The sequence below is a fragment of the Tiliqua scincoides genome, chromosome 5 (assembly GCF_035046505.1).
Source record: "Tiliqua scincoides isolate rTilSci1 chromosome 5, rTilSci1.hap2, whole genome shotgun sequence".
Lineage (NCBI taxonomy): Eukaryota > Metazoa > Chordata > Lepidosauria > Squamata > Scincidae > Tiliqua > Tiliqua scincoides.
In genome coordinates this window covers 80,854,978-80,878,354 of record NC_089825.1, presented here as the reverse complement: position 1 = coordinate 80,878,354, position 23,377 = coordinate 80,854,978, and the positions used below count along the sequence as shown (strand labels likewise).

At 44.2% G+C, this 23,377-nt stretch overlaps 1 protein-coding gene across 1 annotated transcript; it reads right to left on the bottom strand.

Annotated features, from left to right (window-relative positions):
* Window positions 1–236: 236 nt before the first annotated feature.
* Window positions 237–23,377, bottom strand: RUNDC3A (RUN domain containing 3A). The gene is made up of 11 exons (XM_066626840.1): window positions 23,271–23,377; window positions 16,359–16,483; window positions 14,315–14,448; window positions 12,807–12,892; window positions 11,364–11,453; window positions 8,861–8,941; window positions 7,176–7,341; window positions 6,281–6,438; window positions 2,845–2,982; window positions 1,652–1,758; window positions 237–379 (listed from the first exon to the last, which is right to left on the bottom strand). Exons 1-11 carry the CDS (start codon window positions 23,375–23,377, stop codon window positions 237–239), a joined length of 1,335 nt encoding a protein of 444 aa, XP_066482937.1.

The following is a 23,377-nucleotide window of genomic DNA, read 5'->3' as shown; positions in this document are numbered from 1 at the left end:
AATAGATTCTAAGCATTTTTGTGACCCTGGTTTCAGGAAGAAAGTCTGTGTTTACAAGGGTATTCAGTTGAGGATGCAGGCTTGTTGCCTTATTGCATCTTCTGGCTGGATAAAGGTTCAGTTGGCCTCTGGATTGTAGCCATCAAGTCACACAAACTGTCAATTCTCCACTTGTGCCTGCCAGCAACCTCTGCTCCCCCACAGGCGTCTCAGAATTTGTGGGGCTGGCTGATGTCTCAGCTGGGGCTATGAGCAGGGCTGGGCTCAATGCTGTCGCTCACCAGGCACTCATTGGATTTTAGGCTGGCTAAAGACTTGCAACTTGGAAGAGAGGCTAATGACCCGCAGAGGCCCAGCATGGATGGAGTTGGATCCTTCCCTGGGGAAAAAAGGAAGAAGTCAGGCCTTCTGTAGGCTGTTGCTATAATGGGAGCTATGAAGGTTATGTATTTCAGATTACAGAGTCGAGGTTTAATCCACAAGTGTACACGTTTGATCCCTGTTGTGTATATGCAACATTGAGCAGAAATGGCTTTTAATCTAGAAAGCAAGGGCTATCTTTTATGTAGGCTCCAGATCGCAGGGGTAGGGAAACCTGTTTAAATACACTTTGCTAAGAATATAATTTAACTTGTTTTGAGCTAGAATCTGACCCTAGATCCATTTTGTACTGTCAGTGTTCACCCCCAAAGCATGTGTTGTAATAAAGAGTGTATTTAAGCATGTCTAGAATGCACTTCTCTCTTCCTCCCAAAAAATCTAGGATGAAAGTACAGTGCCTTTATAGGTCCCAAAATATCCCTTTCAGATAGACTTGATAAAGTATCCATTGGAAAGGGGTGGCCACTACTACTTACATACTACTACTACTTACCCCTGCTAACTGGGTAAGAGGCACTTTTTCAAGTGGGTGCTCCTCTTTTTTTAGCAGGGGGAGAGTAACTAGCTCACCTCACCCCAGCAGTGTCTTTTCTAGTGACTGTCTGCTGGTGTTCTTTTGCATCTTTTTAGATTGTGAGCCCTTTTGGGACAGGGAGCCACTGGTTGTTTGATTTTTCTCTGTAAACCGCTTTGTGAACTTTCTGTTGAAAAGCGGTATATAAATACTGTTAATAATAATACTAGAGAATATAAAATCAGGTTTAAATGCCAACTACTCTTTCCAAGAGTTTGTATAGTGGAGGCGCACTTTTCTAACGTTTAAAATCACTCTTTAACCTAATATCCCAAAACATTTACAGTACTTTTAAGGTGTGTCATAATAACTATATACTTGTTAAAAAAAAAAAAAGTCTCCCTCCTGTGTGAGTTACTCTTCTGGACGTATCTCCTAAGTGGAAGGAAGCAAGCCCAGAACAGTGACACATACAGAGACAAAACAGGCAGAATGTTTCAATCATATCTGATGCTGAGAAAAGCTTCTCAGGGTACTTAAAGAACATACTCTGAGTCAGAGCTTAACCTCGAAATCTGCTTTTGGGGTAAGGACTCTGTCCTGGAAGATGTGAAATAGTAACTCAGAGGTGCCTCGGAGCATGTACAGAGAGCCCCTTACTTCACCATAGTCAGGACTCAGAGAAACTTAAGCCCCAACGTTTCTTGTTTGATGAATGAAATGCCAATTTGTCCAAGCCAGTATAGAAACGCTTACCAAGTGGCCCCCATGGTTCACCTTCACGCTTTCCTTCACCCAACCTTTGGGAATCGGAACTCAGGCTGATTTCTGCGGACAGCTGGTCTGTGCTCATGAAGCTGTGCCTGACAAGGAGAAAAATGCACAGTAGATTACCTACATCCGCTTCCCAGAATGCTGAGCAGGATGGCCAGAAAACCACCGTCTGCTGAATTGCCACCGTTCTGATCCAGAGGGCTGCTTTACATTCATTATCTTAACAAGAGGCAGCAGTATGGATTATTGAAGAGGAGTTTATCTGTTGCTTAAAAATCAAAACTCTGCTACACAGAGCTTTGTGATGGTATATTTTGTATTTATTTTCAGAATAAATTTATTTATTTATTCCCATTCCTTTAAAAAAATCCCTAAAGTGGATAATAAGCTTAGGCCAGTGATTCCCAAATTGTGAACTGTGGCTCCTTGGGGAGCTGCGCTAACCAGTCAGGGGACCCACAAAGTCTTCATGAAATACCCACTGCCTTATACAATGTATAGGATTGTAGCCCTAATGGGGAACTGCGGCCAATGACTGAGTAAGTAGGTCAAGGGAGCTGCCAGTCAAAAAAGTTTGGAAACCACTGGCTTAGGCAATAAAACACAAAGCAAAATACCTGTGATTCTGCCAAAACTGAGCTCAGGCAAGCAGCAGGAGACTGTACTCATGCTACACCCTTGACAGAAAGGGTTTGTAGTGCACAGAGGTCCCTATGGGATTATTCCACTGCTATGTCTTTAAGCATGCATGATCCCATTGTAGGTATGATTCTATTTATCATCCATATCACAGGTTTTACACACACAGTACATCAGGTCTGCTAGAGGAAACCTGGTTCCACATGTCACTTAGGTTCAGTAGCTCAGGATGATGGTCCCTAAAATAAACAATATGGTATTTTGTACACACCTTTAAGAATTTTGAGGATCTGTACTTTCATTCTTTAATCAGGGAGAGGTTTTAAGTTCTCATGGAAAAACAGATTTGCCATTTTCCCTACAAGTGTAGAAACTAGAAGGAACCTGAATGGGTTCCTTGCAGTCCTTTAGATTGTACAATTTGGCTTGGAGGAGAAGGCACAAGATTGCACTAGATAACCTTCAGTCCCATTCAGCTGTGAGTCAGCCTCTTAGGAAGAGCCATGCCTTCTGTACACACAGACACACACTCTTACCTTCTGTACATCTTGGCTTCTGGGCGACCTTCATTGCCATTCAGAGTACCCAAAGAGGGCCACTGGTTCACCAAAGGTGCAGCCATTTCCTTGGCGAGTTGGGTGAACTGGCTGTTGTCAGAGGGGATGAGGCCCGTCCTGGGGGCAGAGCGGGAGGAGGGAAGTCTGATCAAGGAGGAGGGAATGCAACCCATCAGCTCCAGGCAAGAGAAGCAGAGAACATGACTGTGTCCATCCTCCCACTTAATTCAATTTCCAGCTATGGCAAAGGGTAGCGCAGCTTGACACAGAGCCTTGTCAGGGGATGGTTTGACTTCAGTCTTGTGTGGCCAACCTTTTTCTGTCAGATCCCTTTGATCACTGTATTTTAAATTTACAAAGCAAGGGAGTGTATTCAGGGCCAGATAATAGTTAGGGCATACATAATTTGTGTTAAGTGTCCCAAAGTATGCACCTTTGCTTAATAAGTATATTGATGAATGGGGGTATTCTTCACTGCCATAATCCCAAAAATTTTCAGCTCCCCAAACATGGACTCAAGACTAGTGAAATCTAACCTTGTGTTTCTGGGAAAAGACTGTTTCTCTAGCTGACAGTGTTCTTGCTGTTTTTGAAATGTGTTTTAGAAACTGAAAATAAATCTCTGACTTCAAGAGGGAAAAAATAATTCCTCTTCATATTTGTCTACACTGTTGATATAGACATTTATGTCTGATGAAGTTTTTTATTTACAGATTTATATCCTGCCTTTTGGCCCCCAAAGTTACATGTCATTGTCCTTCACATTCTAGAGCCCAAGTTCTTGAATGAAAGTCCCTGAACTTTCACGTCCTCAGATAAATTATTTTAGCAGTTGGAACATACAAACTCTGAATTCAAATAACAAGGGGGAGGGAGGCTTTGAAATGCATCTTTCAAACCCGATTAGACTATGGCTATATGTTGGGATTCAGGGACTATCTCTTTCAGTCTTAAACAGATACTAAAGTTATGGACTGGTTCACACATATATGTTCATCACTAGGTAACAACACAGTAAGGTAGTGACTTCCATATCTGAATGAGCCATTGCAGCTCAGACTTTAAGGCAGAGGTTCCCAAATAGAAGCGCCAGGGAAGCTCTGTTGTTGCCCTCTTAAGGGGTGGGGTGACAGTGATGGTGGTGACGTGATTGCCACAATCACGCCGCTGCTGGGGAAAACCAGAAGTGGCTTTTTATTATTTTTATTTTCATTTTTGGCATTTCACAGCAGCTTAGAGGTGTGGGGAGGTCTATGTAGGGGGTTGTAGGCTCCCCGGACCCTCCAGAGAACCATCGTGACCCCCAGGTAAGTTTTTAAAAACCCTTTCCTCCCCAGTGGCAGCGCGATCATGGCGATCATGTTGCCGCCCCCTCCCCTATCCCGCAAATACAGGTTCCTAAACTCTCCAAGAGAGTTTGGGAACTGCTGCTTTAAGGATATAACATTTTATTTAACTTCAGACACAATGCTTTTTGATGGAATCAATTTACAAGTTGAGTTGCAAGTTTTTGAGAAATAAAAAACCAAGTACAGTCTGCCCTTGGTATCCATGGGGTTCCGTTCCTGGAACCCCCACAGATGCTGAAACCCATGGATAACTGAATCTGTGTGTTATGGCCCTCGCCACCTCCAGACACAATTAGAAGTTACTTCTAGTTGCTTCTGAAGGTGTTCTGAGGCCTGGAGAACCAGAAGTGCCTTTTCAACACTTCTGGGAGGTGTTCTGAGGCTTGGAGAGACTGCATGTGGTCTCCCTGGGCCTCAGAAAGGCCTCCTGGGCACAACTAAAAGGTGCTTCTGGTTGCATCCAGGAGGTCAGGTGGGGCTGTGGTAAGTCAAATCAGTCAGTCCCAAACCTACAGATAAAAAGGTCCCACCTATAATGCACTTGCATGGATGAACTGTCCTTAAGCTTTCTCATAATCACATCAATTTCAAGGAAGAAATTCATTGGTTATTTTAAAAGTGCTCAGTAAGTAATATGAAAAACAGACATACAAGGACTTATTTTTAACGTGTGCTTCGCCTTGAGAAGCCAATACCAGATCAACTTCCTGGTTTGTGAACTGGAGCAAGAATCTACCCATGCTTTGTTACTACCTACATACTTTTTTGTACGTTAAAATGAATCTCTGCTCACAAAAGGTGCATGAGAGAAATGAATCTAAATTAGAAGAATGCATGGAGCATAATAGGCGTGGTGTCTCAGGCACGTCAGATCCAAGTGGTGCCTTTGCTGTTATTTTCACCCTGGTCGCTTTAACACCAAGGAACAAATATATAAAATAAGAACCAAATTGTTTAAACAAGAACACATTTTCATGTACAAAAAGTACGTAGGTAGTAACAAAGACTGCATTGTTGCACCCCAGAATGCCTTGCAGAAGCTACCTGCAAAGCTTTATGGAGTGCAACATGGCCAAGGAAATGGGCTGCGGGCCTGACGCGACCTAGAAGCGGCTTCCAGTGGCTCTACAATGTGTAGCCGCAGAGGACGTGGAGCTCAGAAGATTGAGAATTGCTGACCAACTTTAAAATGAAACAATGTTGCATGAAACAACTTTAAGTGAGGATTTGCGGTACATAAAGGTAGTATCCAGTTGAACTCTGAATCTTTTTAAAATAAAAGACACCACTGAGCAGGAGCTCAGGCAGGCTCTTCTCAGTGCGAGGCAAATGGGTAGAGGAGTGGGCATAAGTAGCCATTTATGGGATCACAGTGTTTATGGTATTCCATGTTTATAGGAGTGCAATAGAAAGCTATGTAGGCAGTAGATGCATTCCTTTTCAGCATGGGTCAGGCTGGCCATGCCATGAAGTGACCTGGAATGGTTATGTGGCACCCTCAGAGGGGTGACCCCAACTCATCTGTTCACCATCCTCTCCAAGTTGCCACTCTTCTGGTTGCTCCCATCCACTCCCCATCCCATCTTATCCACATTGCAGCAGCAGCAGCAGCAGCCCCTTTCTTCTTCCATCACTGCTGGACACACCAAGTTAAAAGTAGAACAAAGTATTTGTACAAAGTACACATAGTACAAAGCATCTGCTAGGCAGAGGCAGGCAATTTGGTGTCCTCTCCCTTTATTTCTCTGCTCCACACTGCTGCTCTTTGAAACAAACAGGCTCCTTTTTCCATTCAATGAGAAGTGGTGTGGAGTAGGGAGGCTGCATGCCACACTCTTTATTAAAGGAGAGGGGGGATGGGAACACTCGCTTGTTCACCCACCAGCCCTCCCCCACATCCAAGGAGTGCACACATGCATGCATAAAGTCAGCCCGAATTATACACAGAGGCAGCATTTGGAGGGATTCCAATGGCATGGGGATCCCTGGAATGGGTCCAATGGGCAGCATAGGAGCAGCATCTCCTAGTGTGGGGAGCAGATCACAAAGAGGGAGGGCCTACTTACAGCTGTTCCTGCAATTCCAGGATGACACCTTCCAGTTCCCGTTTCTCCAGCTGATTCTGCACCTTCACTTCCTCCAGCCTCAACTGCAAGCGTTTGTTCTCCGCCTCCAGGTCCTTGAGTTGTGACTCTCTCAACCGAACCAGCTCCTCCAGGTAGCCCTGAGACACAGAAAACCAGTGTCAGGGGGAAGAAATGAATTACTGTAATAGAGAAAGGCCAACTTCATGCAAAGTTACCTTACAAAAGCTCACTGAATAAGCAAGAAGAACAAGAACAGTGCAGTTTATATACACATTTTTATACAGTGTAACTATAATTAAGTGCAAAATATAAAATTTGTAACTGAATACTGAACTACAAAAATTCTAACCATACAACCTTAACTGAGTATCAGTATAGGAATCTTGCATTCATAGTCAACTATATATATAAACTTCTGTTTGCCCACCTCCACACATTCAGGCAGCCATACATGCCTAATAATCCTATCCCCCTTTCCGGACCTGATCCATCAACACAGGGCAACATGGATGTGTCAACTATAGAGCTTGCACAGGTTTGAGTTGACCCATTTTGGATGCTGGGGCTTACTGAGGTGCAAGTGGACAAATGCCCCATTACCCCATGGAGACCTTTAGGATACAAAATTCCCACACAGGATGCAGTGTGGCTGTATCAGCGCCACTGCACCACACTGTGTGGGAATTTGCACTGGATTGGTCTGTAGCTTAGACTGGCAAATCTGGGTACAGATCTTATGTTTTTATGACATCATTCCTGATGTTCTGAATGGCTGGGGGGGGGGGTGATCTGAAAAGAGCTGTACATGCATAGATTCCCAAAGTCACAAAAGATGCTTATTCAGAGTCATGCATTGCACATGCAATTCAGATACCTTTTGCGCATATACAATGCGAAACTTCTGCTCCATCTTGCGCCATTTATTGTACCAGCTGTCTTCAGCAGTCACCAGGGGTAAGTAAGGATGATCAGGGGAACTGTCCTCACTTGTGCTACTCTCCAAGCTGCGCCGATCCTCCTCATCACTTAGGTAATCGTAGCTACCTCGGAGAAATGGAGATATTATATGTCGAAAAGACAGGACTTTCCTCATCTTTTATGCCAGAATCATGCACTGTTTTGATCAGGTTGGATGTGACTGAAGTGGAGAAGCATCTTTGTCCACTACTAGTATTTTTCATTTCTGTAATAGGTGTTCAATTTGCAACTGAGCTGTTAGACTTTTGAGAAGAAGCACCTCAGGTATTTTTTCAGCTCTTGCTACAGACTGCCTTATAAGGCCAGTCTAAAACATGAAGCAGAAGGGGTAGATTCTAGAAGCTACAGAGATGCCATTTTTGAATGCTCTCCCACCTGAAAAGTTTCTTGCAAGCATAAAAATATAGCACAGCCCCCCCTCTTTGCTGTTAGTTTTCTAGCATTGAAGGTGGTTCATTTTTTTGTTTTGTTTTTTAACGTGGGGAAGCATTCAATTGTATCCCCCCCACTTGCAGTCTGAAGTGATACAGTTCATTCTGCCACCTTAAGACGCTACCACAGCGATTTTAACCAGTGTGCCACAACATATTGGGATACCACGAATGGTCTGCAGGTGCATCTCAGGAGTTTGGGGGAGGGTGGTTTATCAGTAGAGCCATTGGGGGATGTGAGCCCACCACTGCAGCATGGCATGCCTTGTCAATTGTCAAAAAAAACTGATGGGGTGCCTTGACAATTTTAGCACCCTGTAAGGGTGCCATGAGATGAAAAAGGTGGAAAATCTCTGCCCTACCCCATCATTCTCACCATGTTTTCTCCATTTGGAACATGTTTGTGCATGTGGTTAATTAAGGTTAAAAAGTGGAAGACAGAATCCTTAAGAGCGCAATCCAAACCTCAGGATCGGCCAGAGCAAGTCCCCTGCATCTGCCTATAAGTGTTGCAAACATGCCGTAAAAACTGGGGAGTGGGGGCAGGCCGGTGTGGGGCAGGCCAACCTGAGAAGGGGGTGGAACTGGCCTTGACAGCTTAGGTCAGATCCTGATCCAGCCAGCCCATAATTACACCAGACTGCTTGAATTTGCATCAGCAATTCCATAGAGGAGGCTGGCACACAACACGGGGTAAAGGGAAAAATATCCCCTTGCTCCAAGTTACACTCCAGCCACCTCCTAACCTACATAATTATATTTGAGTTCAAAAAGAACTCCCAAAGGTCAGGGCCTGCCTTAGAAGCTGTGGGGCCCAATGCAAAACATTTTTGCCTCCCTGCTCACCAGGATGAATAGCAGCAGCAAGGCACTCAGCAGTGGCATCACTGCCAACCGCTTCCAGGAGAGCTGATTTCAAGCCAATCAGACCCAGGCACAGGCAGGAGGGAGAGCCTTCCAGTGGCAATGCTCCACTTGCTGTGCTCTCTTTGTGATACCTCGGCATGGAAAATTCCATGCTGGAGAGTCAACTGCAGGCGCTCTGCCCTCTACCCCAGTGCAGGGCCCCTCCAGGCACAGGGCCCAATTTGGCCAAACTGCCCTAAGGCCAACCCTGCCAAAGGTCATTCCCAGAAACAGTATCCGTTACCTCTGCGTAAACTTCAAATATGGAGTATAGTCAATAACCACAGGAGTCTTGCCATCCATGATTTCACCTTTTAAGCAGAAACTGAAAAACACAAACACAATGGAAAGAATGCAAGTAGAAAAGAGACATCTAAAGGTATCTCAAAATATCTGTCTTGACACCTAGATGTCTTAGAAATAATATTTATGGTATAGGTTGGGCATCCCTTATCTGAAGTCCCTGGAACCAGAAGTAATTTGGATATCTGATTTATCTGTATTGCATATACAGGTTGAGTCTCATTATTCTCGAGGGTTCCGTTCCCAGGACTCACTCGGATGGCAAAAAACACACTAAAGCAAATCAATTTAAAGAACAAAGTCCCTTTGCTCCAGTGATTGAAAAACAGCCTTGCTGACCTTTTGTAATGTACACAGTCAGTCTCTCTCCAGGCACTTAGACTTCACTAGGAGGCAGCAATCTCTCCCTTCACCAGGAGCCTCAGTGAGGGGAAAAGAATGGAGAAGGTGATAATCACTGACTTTAAGCCTTCTTTCACATGCTCAGGGGGAAGGGAGAAGCTGGAGAGAGAACGATTGATGGATTGTCAGCTCTCTTGCATTAATGAGGCTGTTGTTAAAGGACTGTTTTCCTTTGATTTAAAACAGGGGTCTCCAAACCCTGGCCAGGGGGCCAGATGCGGCCCACAGGGGGCCCGATGTGGCCCGCGGCGAGCCTCTATCTGGCCCGCAGCCTGCCTCTTGTCCCCTGAAAGCCCCTGGCCCACTTCGCCAGATATGACTGGAACTATGTTCTGGTTGCATTTGGAGGGTGTTCTAAGGGCCAGAGAGGTTGAATAAATGAGCCCTTTCATTCATTTATTCACACATCTAAGTTCCATCTCTAATTTATTTATATAAATTTTATATTTAAATTTTTTTCTGGCCCTCAAAACTGTGCCAGACATTTGATGCAGCCCTCTGGTCAAAAAGTTGATTTAAAGGAACTCATCACCTAGAGATATAAAAATCTGTGGATAATTAGGTTATACCTGTAATCTTGCATGACTGTCTCTTTACAATAGTAAAATGTAGTTTTTTAAACTGTGATTTTAAAGGGATGCATTTTTCCCCTTCTCCAGAAATCAGCACATTCCTTCTCATTTGCAGCAGTCATTCGTGTTGAGTCAAATCCGTGTATAAAAAATCCGTATATAACAAGGTTGGACCTGTATATACTTAGAGATTTTGGGGGTGGGGCCCAATTCTAAACACAAAATTCATTTATGTTTCATATACCTCTTATAAGCATAGACTAAAGGTAATTTTATGCATATTTTTTAAAATTTTGTGTATAAAACAAGGCTTGTGCATGAAACACAGTTTGTAATTTTATTTTTTTAGGCAAAAAGTAAAAAGTCATGTTGGAGCTCAAAAAAATTCTGTATTTTGGAATATTCCGTATTTCAGAATTCCGGATAAGGGGTGTCCAACTTGGACCTTATACAGCTACACCAATACATTTCCTATTAGAATTTCCAGGGTACATGCCAAAACGGATACAAAGATTTGTGACAGACAGAAACTGATTTGTGAGAGATTCTCCAAGTTGCCAATCAAAATGGTAAACCCTGTGGTTTCTATGAAACATATATATTGCATAACTACTTTGCTTTGTTTGTTTTTCACATTTCTACACTGCCCTTCCTTCAAGTAGCTCAAGGTGATGTACATGGTTCCTCTCCTCCTTTTGTCCTTACAACAACCCTGTGAGGAATAGATGAGGCTGAGAGATAGTGACTAGCCCATTATCACCCAGGAAACTTCATGGCTGAGCAGGAGATTTGAACCTGGATCTTCCATTTCTCAGTACAACACTAGAACCACTGCACTGTCCTTCTTTATTACTTGTAATTCTACCATTCTTGCTTGTTGATTAAAATTTAGATTGTAGGGTTCGTGGGGCAGGCATCTGGTTTTTGTTTTTTGTTTCTTGCTTCTGTTACTCTATTAATTGCCATATGCATTGATAGTGCTACAAAATAAGAATAATAATACTACATAACTCGATTAGATAATACCCTTTGTAGATAGATTTGGCTTTGGAAGTGTGGGATATGAAAGAGTTAATTTGTTACCTTCTTTGTTTTCTTTTTAATTTTTTAGCATGGCTGTTTCCTGCAGCTAAATGGCTAAGAATGCTGGCCATTTTTCCAATAACAGTGAAATCTGGAATGTTCAGAGTGCAACCAGAAGTTTACACCAGCCACAAAATTACCTCTGGGATTGGATTTTGCATGCCTCTCTTTTGAGCAGAATCACTACCGTGTAAGACCTCAGAACATGCTCAGCAGCTGGTAGGGTATAGCTTTTTCAGTGCATGAAGGTGGGATGTGAAAAAGACTACTACTGATCATGTTTAAAGTGCCTTCCCTCCACCATAATGACAACCTCTCTCTGAGAAGTAGCCTTAACGCAGTGGTGTTCCAGGACGAGGATTTGGGAGGAAGGATTCATGCACATACCTGAAATCAATGGCACTGAGTCCAATCAGCATCCCTGTGAGTACTGTAGATTCCTCTCTTAGCATGATTGCCCCATCATCATAAAATCTTCTGCAAAAGAGACAGGATGTGAGGCACTATGTTGGCTAACTGGGGCTGCAGGGAGAGAGAGGGAAGCTGCTTTTCCACAGGTCACATGGCTCCCAAAATCTACCATCACAGACATTTGAACAAAACACTGGGCATTTTGTTGCGAACTTGACTATGGGCACAAAATCTTAATGGCGGCTGCAGGATTTGGTGCTTCTACTGAGAAAGATCCCCACCAGCCCTCCCTTCTAGGAGCTTGACTTTCCAACCTTTCCTTGGAAAGGGAAATGGCCTGCCAGGCTGCCACATGCAGAAGCAGAATGTCAAACCTCATGGATTTAATAAATCATCTGTAGCCAGGAGTAGGCAGTGAGATACTGCCAAGGACACCAAATTTGCAGATGGCATGCAGTTATTCAGGGTGGTGAAAATGGAAAAGGACCTTTAAACAAGGTGAATGGGCAACAAAATGGAAACTGAGGTTAAAAAGAAGAAAGTGCAAAGTGAAACACACTGGAGCAAGAAAATTCTAAATTCACATATACACTGATGAGGCCTGAATGAGCATTGACTAACAAAAAGATCTTGGGATCATGGTGGATAGCTTGATAAAAACATCAACTCAACATGTTGTAGCAGTGAATATACAAATCCAGTGCTAGGGATTATTAGAAAAGGAATAGAAAATAATATGGCTAGTGTCATACTATCTTTACATAAGCCTACAGTTCCATATGTTCAGTTCCAATCATCCATTTCTCAGAGGATATCATAAAGCTGGAAAAAGTTCATAAAAGAGCAACCAAAATGATCAATGGGTTGGTTGGAACACCTTTGCAATGAGGAAAGAATAAAGCATTTGGGGCTTTTGGTAGTGGGGGTGGAACATAACTGAGGGCTCAGTCCTATCCAACTTTCCAGCACCAATGCAACCACAATGCAACCCTGAGGTAAAGGAACAAATGTTTCCTTACCTTGAGGAGACCTCTGTGACTGTCCCCCCACCACAGGATGCAGTGCATACCCTGTTGTCACAACTGCACTGGAGCTGGGAAATTGGATAGGATTAGGCCCTGAGACATATAAATGTATATTTAGAGTGGAAAAGTGGGTAGAGATTTTTTTCATCTTCATGGCTGAGTGGGGATTTAAACCTGGATCTTTCAGGTCTAAGTCCAACACCCAAACTACTATGACATCCTGGCATTTGGTATTCCAGTTCTTACAGCAATGGCTTGGACCCAGGAGAGCTTATACCACAATAGTTGTTAATCTTTAAGGTGCCACAAGACTCTTACTGTTTTTGGGGGGGAAGTCCCCTCTATTAAAGATGTACCCAACATTCAATGTAAAACAAGTCCTGGAGGCTCCCACCTGGTAGTTCTGGTGTCCCTCAGTGCTGTGGCAATATACTCAGACATGCGCTTCTCCATCAGTGCCACACGGATCCATGCCCGGCCCTAAAAGAGAAAGTTAGTTAGGGCACATAAAACTGCAGCTTATTTGTGTAATCATTTTTAATGCACTGTGGCCAACTCCACTTTAAAAAAAATACCAGTTTGTGTACATCTAGCCTTGTGAGTGGTTCAATATGACTTCACACTGTGACATAAAGATGATAGGGAAAAATCCTGGAAAATCGGGGTGAAAGCATATTCTCCTGTTATGTCACTGATCGAACTGAGCCAGTACCTCTTCCTAGAACATGGGCTGTTGGTTATGACTTGTCTCTCACCTGACATTAATTATCTACAGCTGCAATCCTAAAACTATCTAAAATAGTTAGCCCAGTTGAAATAAATGAGACTGACTTATTCTTAGAATAAGAATACATATTCTTAGAATATGTAGATTCACTGGTTTAGAGTGGGCTGTTTCAAAACATTTACTTAGAGCCCAATCCTATGCATGTGTACTCAGAAGTAAGTACCATTACAATCAATGGGGTTTGCTCCCAGGTAAGTGTGGATAGGATGGCAGCCTTATACCATAATCCTATGCATGCCTACTCAGATGACCAACCGAGTTCTATGGAAGTTACTCCCAGGTATGTATGGGATTGCAGTCCTATATGCACTTTCCTGGGAGTAAGCCCCACTGAACACAATGGGATTTACTTCTAAGTAGACATGCATAGGCTTGTGCCCTCAGGCTTTTCGTCATCCTCATCACCATCATGAATGTGTTTTTTCAGACCAAAAGCCATAGACAAGAAACAGTAGAACAAGAGAGCGAACATAATGTATGTTGAGATCTGATCTAACATAAACATCCACAAGGGCCTACCAAATAAACTTGTAATTAAACATCTTAATTGCAACTCAATTGTTGCTTTCATATTCTCTAAACTGCACGGGTACGAATTAGTGTGCCACCACAGAATGTGCCATGTATGTAAATAAGTCTAATAATTAAAGGCTCTTGTGAGTACAAAGCCCATGCTCACAGAGGAGGCTCACACTGAATATTAAATCTCTGCATGATTGATGCAGTGTTCTGGTCTTATTTCCTTCCAATTAGCTCGACCGGGGGCAGATAATTCTGCTTTGCATCAAACGTCTCTGCATCAAGTAGGATGGGACTAGTCGGTCACTCTCAATGTAGAGACTACAGAATTACCTGCCCTCCGAGGAGGCACCCCATTTCGTCTCTGCTTTGGACTGAAGCAGAAGCTGCTCAATGATGCAGAGTCTATGGAGTGAGTAGACTCCACCAGGGGTGGGCAATTCTTGCCTTTCCATGTGCCTCAGCAGTCAGACGTTTATGAAACCCTGTGGTATGTGTTCATGAAAGAGATGCCCACAAGAAGATCCTTTCATTCGGGAGCAATGTCACAAAGGCTAAGTGGGCAGGGCTTGCCTCAGTCCACAAGGCCACCTGACCTTGGCTCTGGAGGTGCTGATGTTTTCCATGTTTTCAATGCTACTGACGCAGTTATTCGGGACCTTGCTGCAGGCCAGGCGAATGTAATCCCAGAAGCCACGTTGCCCATCGGAGCTGAACCAACTGACAGGACCTGGGAAAGGCATGGTGGAAGAGGCTTGAGTAGCAGAACCCCCACATATCAACCATCCATCATGGCTACTCCATGAGTAATATTGGCTATACCACCAAGAACATAATAGGAGGACATTAAGCATTAATCTTGGGGATAATTTCTTCCTGCTCACTTTTACATGTCTTGTATTGGAAGGCGAGTCTCCCTAGATAATAGACCCAGCATGAAGCATGCTTATTCAGACTTTGACATACTCCTGTAACTCTGACCTACTGTGTCAACAGCAGCCATTTGTCTAGGGCAGTGTTTCTTAAACTGTGGGTTGGGATCCACCAGGCAGGTCACGAGCCAATTTCAGGTGGGTCATGTAGCACCTAGCTCAGCCACCATTGAAAATACAGAGCTGAAAATACAGGGTACAGAGCTGCTAGGCAGGGCAGGCTCCCAATGGGAGAGAAACGTGGTGCTTTGCCCTGAATAGGTGGGAAGGTGGGATGCTGGAAAAGAGGGAGGGCTGTGTGGTTGTAGAACAATCAAAGTCTGTGTTCTGCTTTGACTTCCAAGATGGAACGTTTGAATTCTGAGCTATGCAAAATAACAGCACAAGTGTGATGTGTAATGGGATCTTTGGCTGATCATGGCTTAGATTTGAAGCCTAAACCAATGATGTCTCTTCTGCCTATGACATCACTTCCTGGTTAACAACATTACTTCCAGTGGGTCCCGACAGATAGTATTCTAAAAAGCGGGTCCCAGTGCTAAGTTTGAGAACCAGTAGTCTAGGGAAATGGCTCCCATAGGATAGTGGCTAAGAACACAAGCTATAAATTGGGAAGAAAAGCTTGTTAACCTTTTAGCTCAGCCATCCAATTCAGTTGTTGGCCTGGGGCTACTATCTCACAACCTCAGCCTTTTAGAGTCCATTCCTGAGCTCTTCAGCACTGGCAGTGTGAGCATACTACCAGTGCTGAATGTTGTAAACATGCCATAAAGCACATTTACAGACCCCACCATGTAGGGACTGCTGGCACCAGCCCCGTAGTGAATAAATGCCACCTGGAGCAAGGGAAGTGCACCAGGCAGTAAGTTTTGTTGGGGTGGGGAGAGGTGTTCTGTGGTGGGGAGAGGGTGGAGCAGGGGGAGAAACCGGGACAGGATGGGGATGGGACCAGCGGAGTTCTGCTGCACTGAATACAATGCTCCATGTTGGGCTGAAAAGCCTGACACGGAGTTCCTCCAGTCTGTGCTGGCAAATAGCTGGTGCAGACTGGAGGGGACCATTGCGGGTCCTGCACCCTTACCCTGGAGAAGGGGACAAATGTCCCCTTCTCCTGAGGAGACTCAAGCAGCTGCTGCAGTGCCCATAAGATGCAGCAGTAGCCATTTTGGTGCCACTGCTCCTTTGGGTGCTGGGCAGCTTGGAGGTGGGCTGTTAGTGAAAAGGGGATAAGAATACTGGCCTACCATACAGGGTTGTTGTAAAGATTGCAATCTAGCCCCAAAGCATGCACACTTGGCCACCCACCAAACATTAGGAAAAACAGGAAGGAAATCCCTTTTCTGAGTGTGCTCAGTTATTTGTGTAAAATAACCGAGCACACTCAGGGAAGGGTGCCTCTGCACTCTGTGGGGAGAAAGTCCCACTTTGCCTTTAAAAAAGTAGCTAAGGGAGCCAGCACAAAAGGACTGGGTCTTGCTTGGCCTCTCTGTATTTCAAGCACTGCCTGCACTTGTACAATATTCAGTCAATGCATGTACTGTTTTAGCAAAAACTGAGATTCTGGTTCCCACCTCCCACACATATATGCACATTGTGTAGATTTGACTTTCAGTCTACTATGTTTATTGTAAAGCGCTTTGTACAGGGATGGTGCTGAAAATAACAGCAATAACCATAACTGTATGTCATCCTTCAGTGGAAGCCCTACCGTGGTCCCCTTTGAAACGATGGCTGAGTATGTGCTCTAGGATGGCGGCAAAGTTCACAAATTCTTCTGATGTGTCATCAATGGGCTCTTGAGTATATTTTTCCAGCAGGGTCTTCACCGAGAATCTACAGTGAGATGCAAATAACCTGGTTTGACTAGGAGGCCAAAGAGGAGTGAGAGAAATTGACTTTTAAGAGATAGGCCCCATTCTTGGCCCAAGCAGTTCCTCTACCCAAAGCAATCTTCTGTTTTCTCCCCCTTTGAAAGGATGAGCCTTTATTATTTATTGTCCTTTGAAACAGAACATAGCAGCAGGATGCTGGGATTCTGACGTGATACATCCCCAGAAGTGACATAATGAGATCCCTTCTAACTGTGCAAGGAGGCACCTTTTAAAATGGTGTATTTAGTAAACGAAGAGCAGCTATCCTTCTTCAACCCAGCATGGAGTCTTTCCCAGTGGCTGTTGCTGGTGTCTCTTCTGCATCTTTTTTAGATTGTGAGTCCTTCAGGGACAGGGAACCATTCATGATTTATTTGCTATTCAAACCACTTTGTGAGCTACATTTTGTTGAAAAATAGTATATAAATATTTTTACTACTACCACTACTACTACTACCACTACTTATGAGGATGAGGATGACTGGTGAGGCCACTACTACCAACAACAACAAACATCAACAACAATATGTGAGCCTATGAAGTGTGTCTTCACTTCTCCATTACATGTACTATAGCCCTGTTCTTCCCAACCTTCTGGGATTAGAGGCAGAGCTTATTGATTACATGGGTTGGCTTTTAGGGAAATTTGACCTCCAGCTCCACATCTTTTTCTTTCTCTTAAATCAACACTGATCAAACCAACTATGATATCACCTCCTATCCATTTGTATTGCTCCACGTCTGTGGTTTTAGAACATGTTCAGTCTAGACTTGTTGGGTCCTCATGATTGGGTGTTCACCTGGACAAAACATATCCAACATTCCTCTGTGATCAAGCACTGCAGAAAATCAATAGTGCCTTTCAGGGCAGCTTGCCTGCTCGTCTTCTCATAGAGAAAAGGATCCAAGGCTCAGGGATGGAGGATGGAGCATATATCTTGCATTCAAGAGGCCACATTTCCCAACAATAAATGCTCCCATAAAAGAAACTCAGGAGGCAGGACTGGGAAGAGAATGATCTCTGCCATCAAGAGATTTAGGCTGTGTGGACCAAGGGTTTGACTCTGTATAAAATAATTTCTTCTTCTCAACCCCTTCTTCACAAGCTTCCTGGGAACATATTTTGAAAAATCTGCACCACATGCATGGCACATAAGCAGCACTCCTGTTTTTCTTTACATCCAAAAGATGTGAATGATATTGCCTTGGCTATTTGCAACACATTTTAATTCCCCCTCATCTTCATCATCCCCTAATAGGTCCCTCTACAAAATGGTTGCAGAATGGAAAACCCTAAATCCGAAGTACTCCACAACTGCTTTCGTTCTGTTGTATCTCAATTCCAGGTCAATGCTTATTATTCTGACAAGAAAGTTGGAATCTGTCGTCCTCTAACTCCCACGCCACCAGCTGGCCCGAGGCTGCTGATGTTTGTCATCAAAAGACAAGAGTCTAAAAGCAGATCAGGGCTGAGAGAAAGCATTTGGAGGAAGACTGGGATGCCTTTCGGAGCGTTAAAATGGTTGGGTTGTTGATGAAAATCTGAATCGCGCAGATGATGGTAAGGAGAGGTATGTTCTTATGCTGACCAGTGGCACTGTGAGCCAGCACAAGGCTCAGGTAAAGAATTAGGTATGTTCATTTGGTTATCTTATCCACCAGCAAGTGACCAAAACAAGGCTGCATTCCACAATCAATAGGGGTTGCGCCCAGTGTTGTGAGCATTCCTCTATAGCCAGTAACAAATTTGGTACTAGCTGTCAAATTCAGTATCAGGAAAGTTTCAGCTTTTATTCCAAAGAGAAAAAGTTAATTCCTAGTCCGTCCATGAAGTCAATTGAAGGAGTTGTCTCCAGTGGTGGATTGATGGGGATACCTACCGTCTGCCTCAGGCATCCTCTGCAGCTGTTCCTCCTCCTGCACCTTGCAAAAGGAAGGAAGAGGGGAACAGAACAGGAGAAGTAGAGCAGAAGAAGAAGTATGGAGAACAGTGGGCTCTAGAGCAGTGATTTTCAACCAGTGTGCCAGAGCACATTGGTGTGCTGTGAATGATCCACAGGTGTGCCACGGGAGTTTGGGGGAGGGTTGTTTATTAGTAGGGCCATTGGGGGATGTGAGCCCCCCCCAGCAGTGCAGTTTGCCTTGTCAATTGTCAAAAAATTAAAGGTGTGCCTTGACATTTTTAACACTTTGTCAGTGTGCCATGAGATGAAAAAGCCTGAAAATTGCTGCTCTAGAGCATCTGATGCTCCATCAGCCTAAGGTCTCAGCCACTGTCACATGAACCGCTCCAACAGCAAGGAGCTTGCTACCAACTGCATGGAAGCAGGGAAGCACTGCACTGGCAGTGGTGGGCCACCAAACCCACACCAGAGCAGGAAGGTCAGTGGTGGGGCGGTTTGGGGGAGGAACGTGGGAAGTTTAGCAATGGGGACTGGGCAGGAATAGGCTGGGCTGCGAATGGAAGGGAGAGGGTGGAAGAGAGAGGATCTTGTCAGCAGCTGCACAAGCTGCGATCTTATCCCCCTTTCCCTGACCAACAAGCACTAGTGACTCTCCTCAAAGTCATACTTGAGCAAGGTAAACTTCTTCTAGAAGAAGAAGTTGGGACTCGCCTGGCAAGTTACCCTGAAAGGAATCTTCTGTATGCTGCATAAGAAGGCTTTGGTGAAACATGTTGGCCCCGCAGAGACATTTTAATATTAAATTCTACGAGATCTTTATGCACTTTCTTGGAATACCTTCTTGGTATTCCAAGGGTGTTGGGTCTTGTCTCTTTTTTGTTCCTGTGTGACACTCTGAAAGTAAACCTCTGAGGATATAAGGATGAAGAATGCTCACCAATGCTGATTGAGAAAAAGTATGACTCAGCTAGATGGAGAAAAAGTGTGACTCAGCTATCAGAACTCTGGGAAACACTAGTCTATTCAATGGCACAGGAATATTCCGCAATAAGGATGATTACCTAATAATTGGGCAATTCCTATAAAGACTAGTGGGCAGCCCAATCCAGAGTTAATTCCCCTGCACTGATGCTGCAGCACTGGCATGGGTTGCACTGCATCCCATGGGGGAATTTAGCAGGTTGGAGGTCTCCCTGAGGTAAGGGGACATTTGTCCCCTTGATCTGGGGTAAGCCCCAGCAGCTGCAATGGACCTGCACAAGCTCAGCTGCTGGCATAAGACCCCATTCTGCCAGAATGGGGAAGGGGGCTTGGATAGGATTGGACTGCTTATGAATGCAAGCTTTTGCTGGAGTGAGCTCAGAAGCTACAGTTCTGGCTCCTGCAGCTTGAAGCTGCTGGTGGATCTGTCCCATATGTATTCACTAAGTCCCTTTAAGATTATTCATTTTCGTTTTTCCATTGAACAATGGAAAACAGTTATTTGTGATGCAATGGCAGGATTGTATCAAATACTTTAAAAAAAAAATAATGCCACAAGAGCCAATTGTCACACTGATTTGACAATGTGGACATATTCAGATCCTACAGAGATGTCATCATTTATCTTATCTTCATGACAAAACGCAGTAGAATGCCAAGGGAATTCCTTTGATACAGAGCTGACTTGCTAGGATATAGGATACAAAATCAATGGACATAAAGAAATATCAACACAAATGCAAGGTTCTATAGGGGCCCTCTCCCATGAAGGCTATTTTGAACTCTGATTTCCTTTTGTCACATTTTGAGAATGAAATAGAAACCCTATTTTGTTTCTGAAGCTTTACTTTTATTGTGCCATTTGAATTCCAATTGGTGTTAGTAATATTTAAATCTTATCTGAAAGGATAATCTCTCTCCTTTCTCCCCTTTCTATTTTCTTCTATTTTTGTATCTATATTATTTTGTGTTTTATGAAACACCAACATTAAAATGTTTAAATAAAGAGCTATACCAAAAAAAGGCAATAATGGTAGTGACCATCACAGCATCCTGTGTTGATTGAGTTCCAATCACAGCATTGAGTTCCAAAGGATAATTGTATTTGTGCAGAGATGCTTCCAGCTGCTGGCCTTATGTGTCTGGTTCAATTGATGACCACTCTTACTTGTATTTAGAGACCAAGCGACTATAAGTATTTATTTATAAGTACTGTTTATATTTCTCATCACAACTGTCTTTTTTTTTCTTTCTATGCAAAACTCTGATGATTTAAAACTTTCTGTCTAAGGCAGTGAGTTGTTCTCCTCCGCTCTAATCATTCTGGTTTCCCTCACCCTTGTTTTCCACTATATATTTTTGAAGCTGGGGTGACTAGAGTTGTACTCAATATTTCAAGTGTAAGTAAACATATTGAGGCTGCAATCCTAAACACACTTCCCTGAGAGTAAGCCCCAATGAACAAAATAGGATTTACTTCTGAGTAGACCTGGTTAGGATTGTGCCCTTCATTAATTTATGGCCCAATCTTATCATGGGGCCATGGCTGAAGAGTTCACCACCCACTTCCACACGCCCTGTTGCAGTGGCATGACAGCTGGACTGCCATCACGCATGGTGGAGCAGCTGGAGAAATGGCCACCGGCTGTGTGTGCTGGCTAGACTCACCCAGATGCTCTGCCCATCCAGGTGAGGTGGTGGAGGGAGCGGTTTGTGGGAAGTTTGTTGGATATTTGGAGTGGGGAGGGGGAGGGCAGGGGAAAGGTGTGGGCTGGAGGAGGTGAATCTCATCAGCAAAGGTACATGCTGAATCCTATCCGCCATTTTTCAACCCACCCTATTTCTCTCAGATTTATGGCATAGGTCCAAGGAGACCCATAGGCAATGAGGTGGCCTACTGGAAGGTATGGTAAGAAAAAAACTTTAACTGTGGCATACAGCACCATAGCATGCAGCACATGCTCTGTCAGCATGGCTGGATAGTGGAAGATAATGGGGGATAGGACTGGGCTGTTAAAATAATCAGCCAGTCCTTTAAATAAGTAGGGCAAAAAGAAAAATAATAAAACCAAAAACTAGATCCTTCACCCACTGTGGGAAGGAAAAACATTGTTCCTAGCCCTCTTGTTAGCTGAACACTTTGTGCCAGTAATCTAAATTCTGGCCAGTCACAGCACAGTGGAGGCAAAGAGCCATTGGTTTCAATATTCCACATTTCCTCCACCTTCTCTGCAAAGGGACCCCACAACCATCACACAAGCAGAGGCCCAGCCCGTACATCAGAGCTGTGAACCCACTTTCATATAAAAAGGCCCATTAACTTCACTCCTTTCTTTCCTCAGATTTTTTTTTTTTAAAGGCCAACCCTTCCCGCTAAGGCTGGATTACCTGGCTTCGGCAATGTTTTTCTGAGTACCAGGCAACCTGGGAAAGTGAAAGGCCTTGTCCAGCAACAGGAAGAATGGCCGTGCACCTTGCCATCTTTTGCTGGAGAAAGGAGGTTGCTAAGGCAGCCGCCTCCTGCACCCCCTTCCTCCTCCTTTCAGCCATCCGCTTCTGCTGCTCTAAGATGCTCTACAGTGATGTCACTTCCCAGTTCTCACGTCTCTCCAGAGAGGGTGTCTGAATCAATCTTCTTGGACCGTTCCACCATGGAGCTCTTCTGGTCCTCATCCCTTTAGCAGGGGGAGGAAAGAAGCTAAACTGAAAGTGCCCCCATCTCATTTTCTCTAGCCTGCTTCTCCCCAGTCTTATGGTATTGATGATAATTTTTCCTACCCAAGGAGGATAACAATTCACAATGATAACTGATAGTCACACTAAGTCTTCTTCTTCCTGCCTCCATAAATCATTTCCCTTCATTCCATGCTCTGGAATGCATTTCAGCCATTAACCTGCTGCCTCCACCAACTCCTAAGCCTGGTCCCAAAGAGAACTAGCAAGTGACTGAGGAGATCTTAGACAAAGGAAGGAATCCTTCCCTGGAAGCCCGTTAACAGGGGGAATGGGGGGGATGGGGACAGGGACGGGGCATCCTAGTTTGCTAGATTTCCCAAGTTTCACAACAAGGTCACATTTCTGAAAAGCAATTTACGCAGAGGCCTACCTCACAAACCCCTCAGTTCACCCCAAATTTTTCCTTGTTGAAAAATTGGCCCTGACCATACAGCAGAGCCTCTTAAATCCATTTGCACTGCTTTTCTACACCGCTTCATCTTTACTTATCCATGTTTTTTTCTCCTCCCTTCCTTTCAGCTATTCCTCTCTCTTTTCACCTCCCTTGAGCCACACAAATCCACATCATCCTTTTATTTTGTCTTTTGTTGCCAAGGTACTCCAGTACTTTTCATTGTGTACCCCTTCCTCACCCTCCCCTTCATCACCCCGCCCCAACATGCACACTCAGTTCATCCTGTTGCCCAAACCTTTATGCTACCTGTATGCCATAGCACAGAAAAGTGGTACATCCTACAGGCATGTCTGCAATTCTATTAAGCATCAGACACCAACCTGACGTTTGGGGGGGGGGGGAAGCCAAGCTACTTTCCTTGATGGAGTTTCCTTCAGATGTTACTTTGGGGTTCACGGGGCTTTCATGCAAACAAGCAAACAAAAAGATAATACAGATGTAATTATGAAAGCAAACAAAAAAGGAAATATGTATCTCAATCATGATTTAAGTACTCCAGGTATTCACTGACTGGTGCATCTCATCCATTCCCTTGGCCTCCGTCATCTCCATCTTAGGGTATGGTGATGGGGGTGCAGGGAACACACACACACACACACACACACACACACAGAGTTCTTCAACCCACCTACTTGCTCTCGCCCTTCTAGCAAGACAAGCCCCTTGGCTCTCACCTGCAGACGGTGATCAGGTTTTTCCTCTCCACCGCAATGTTCCTGGAAGATGCTTTCTTAGAGGACAGCCCTAGCGCCATGGTTGATTGGATACAGTTTGGTTCCAT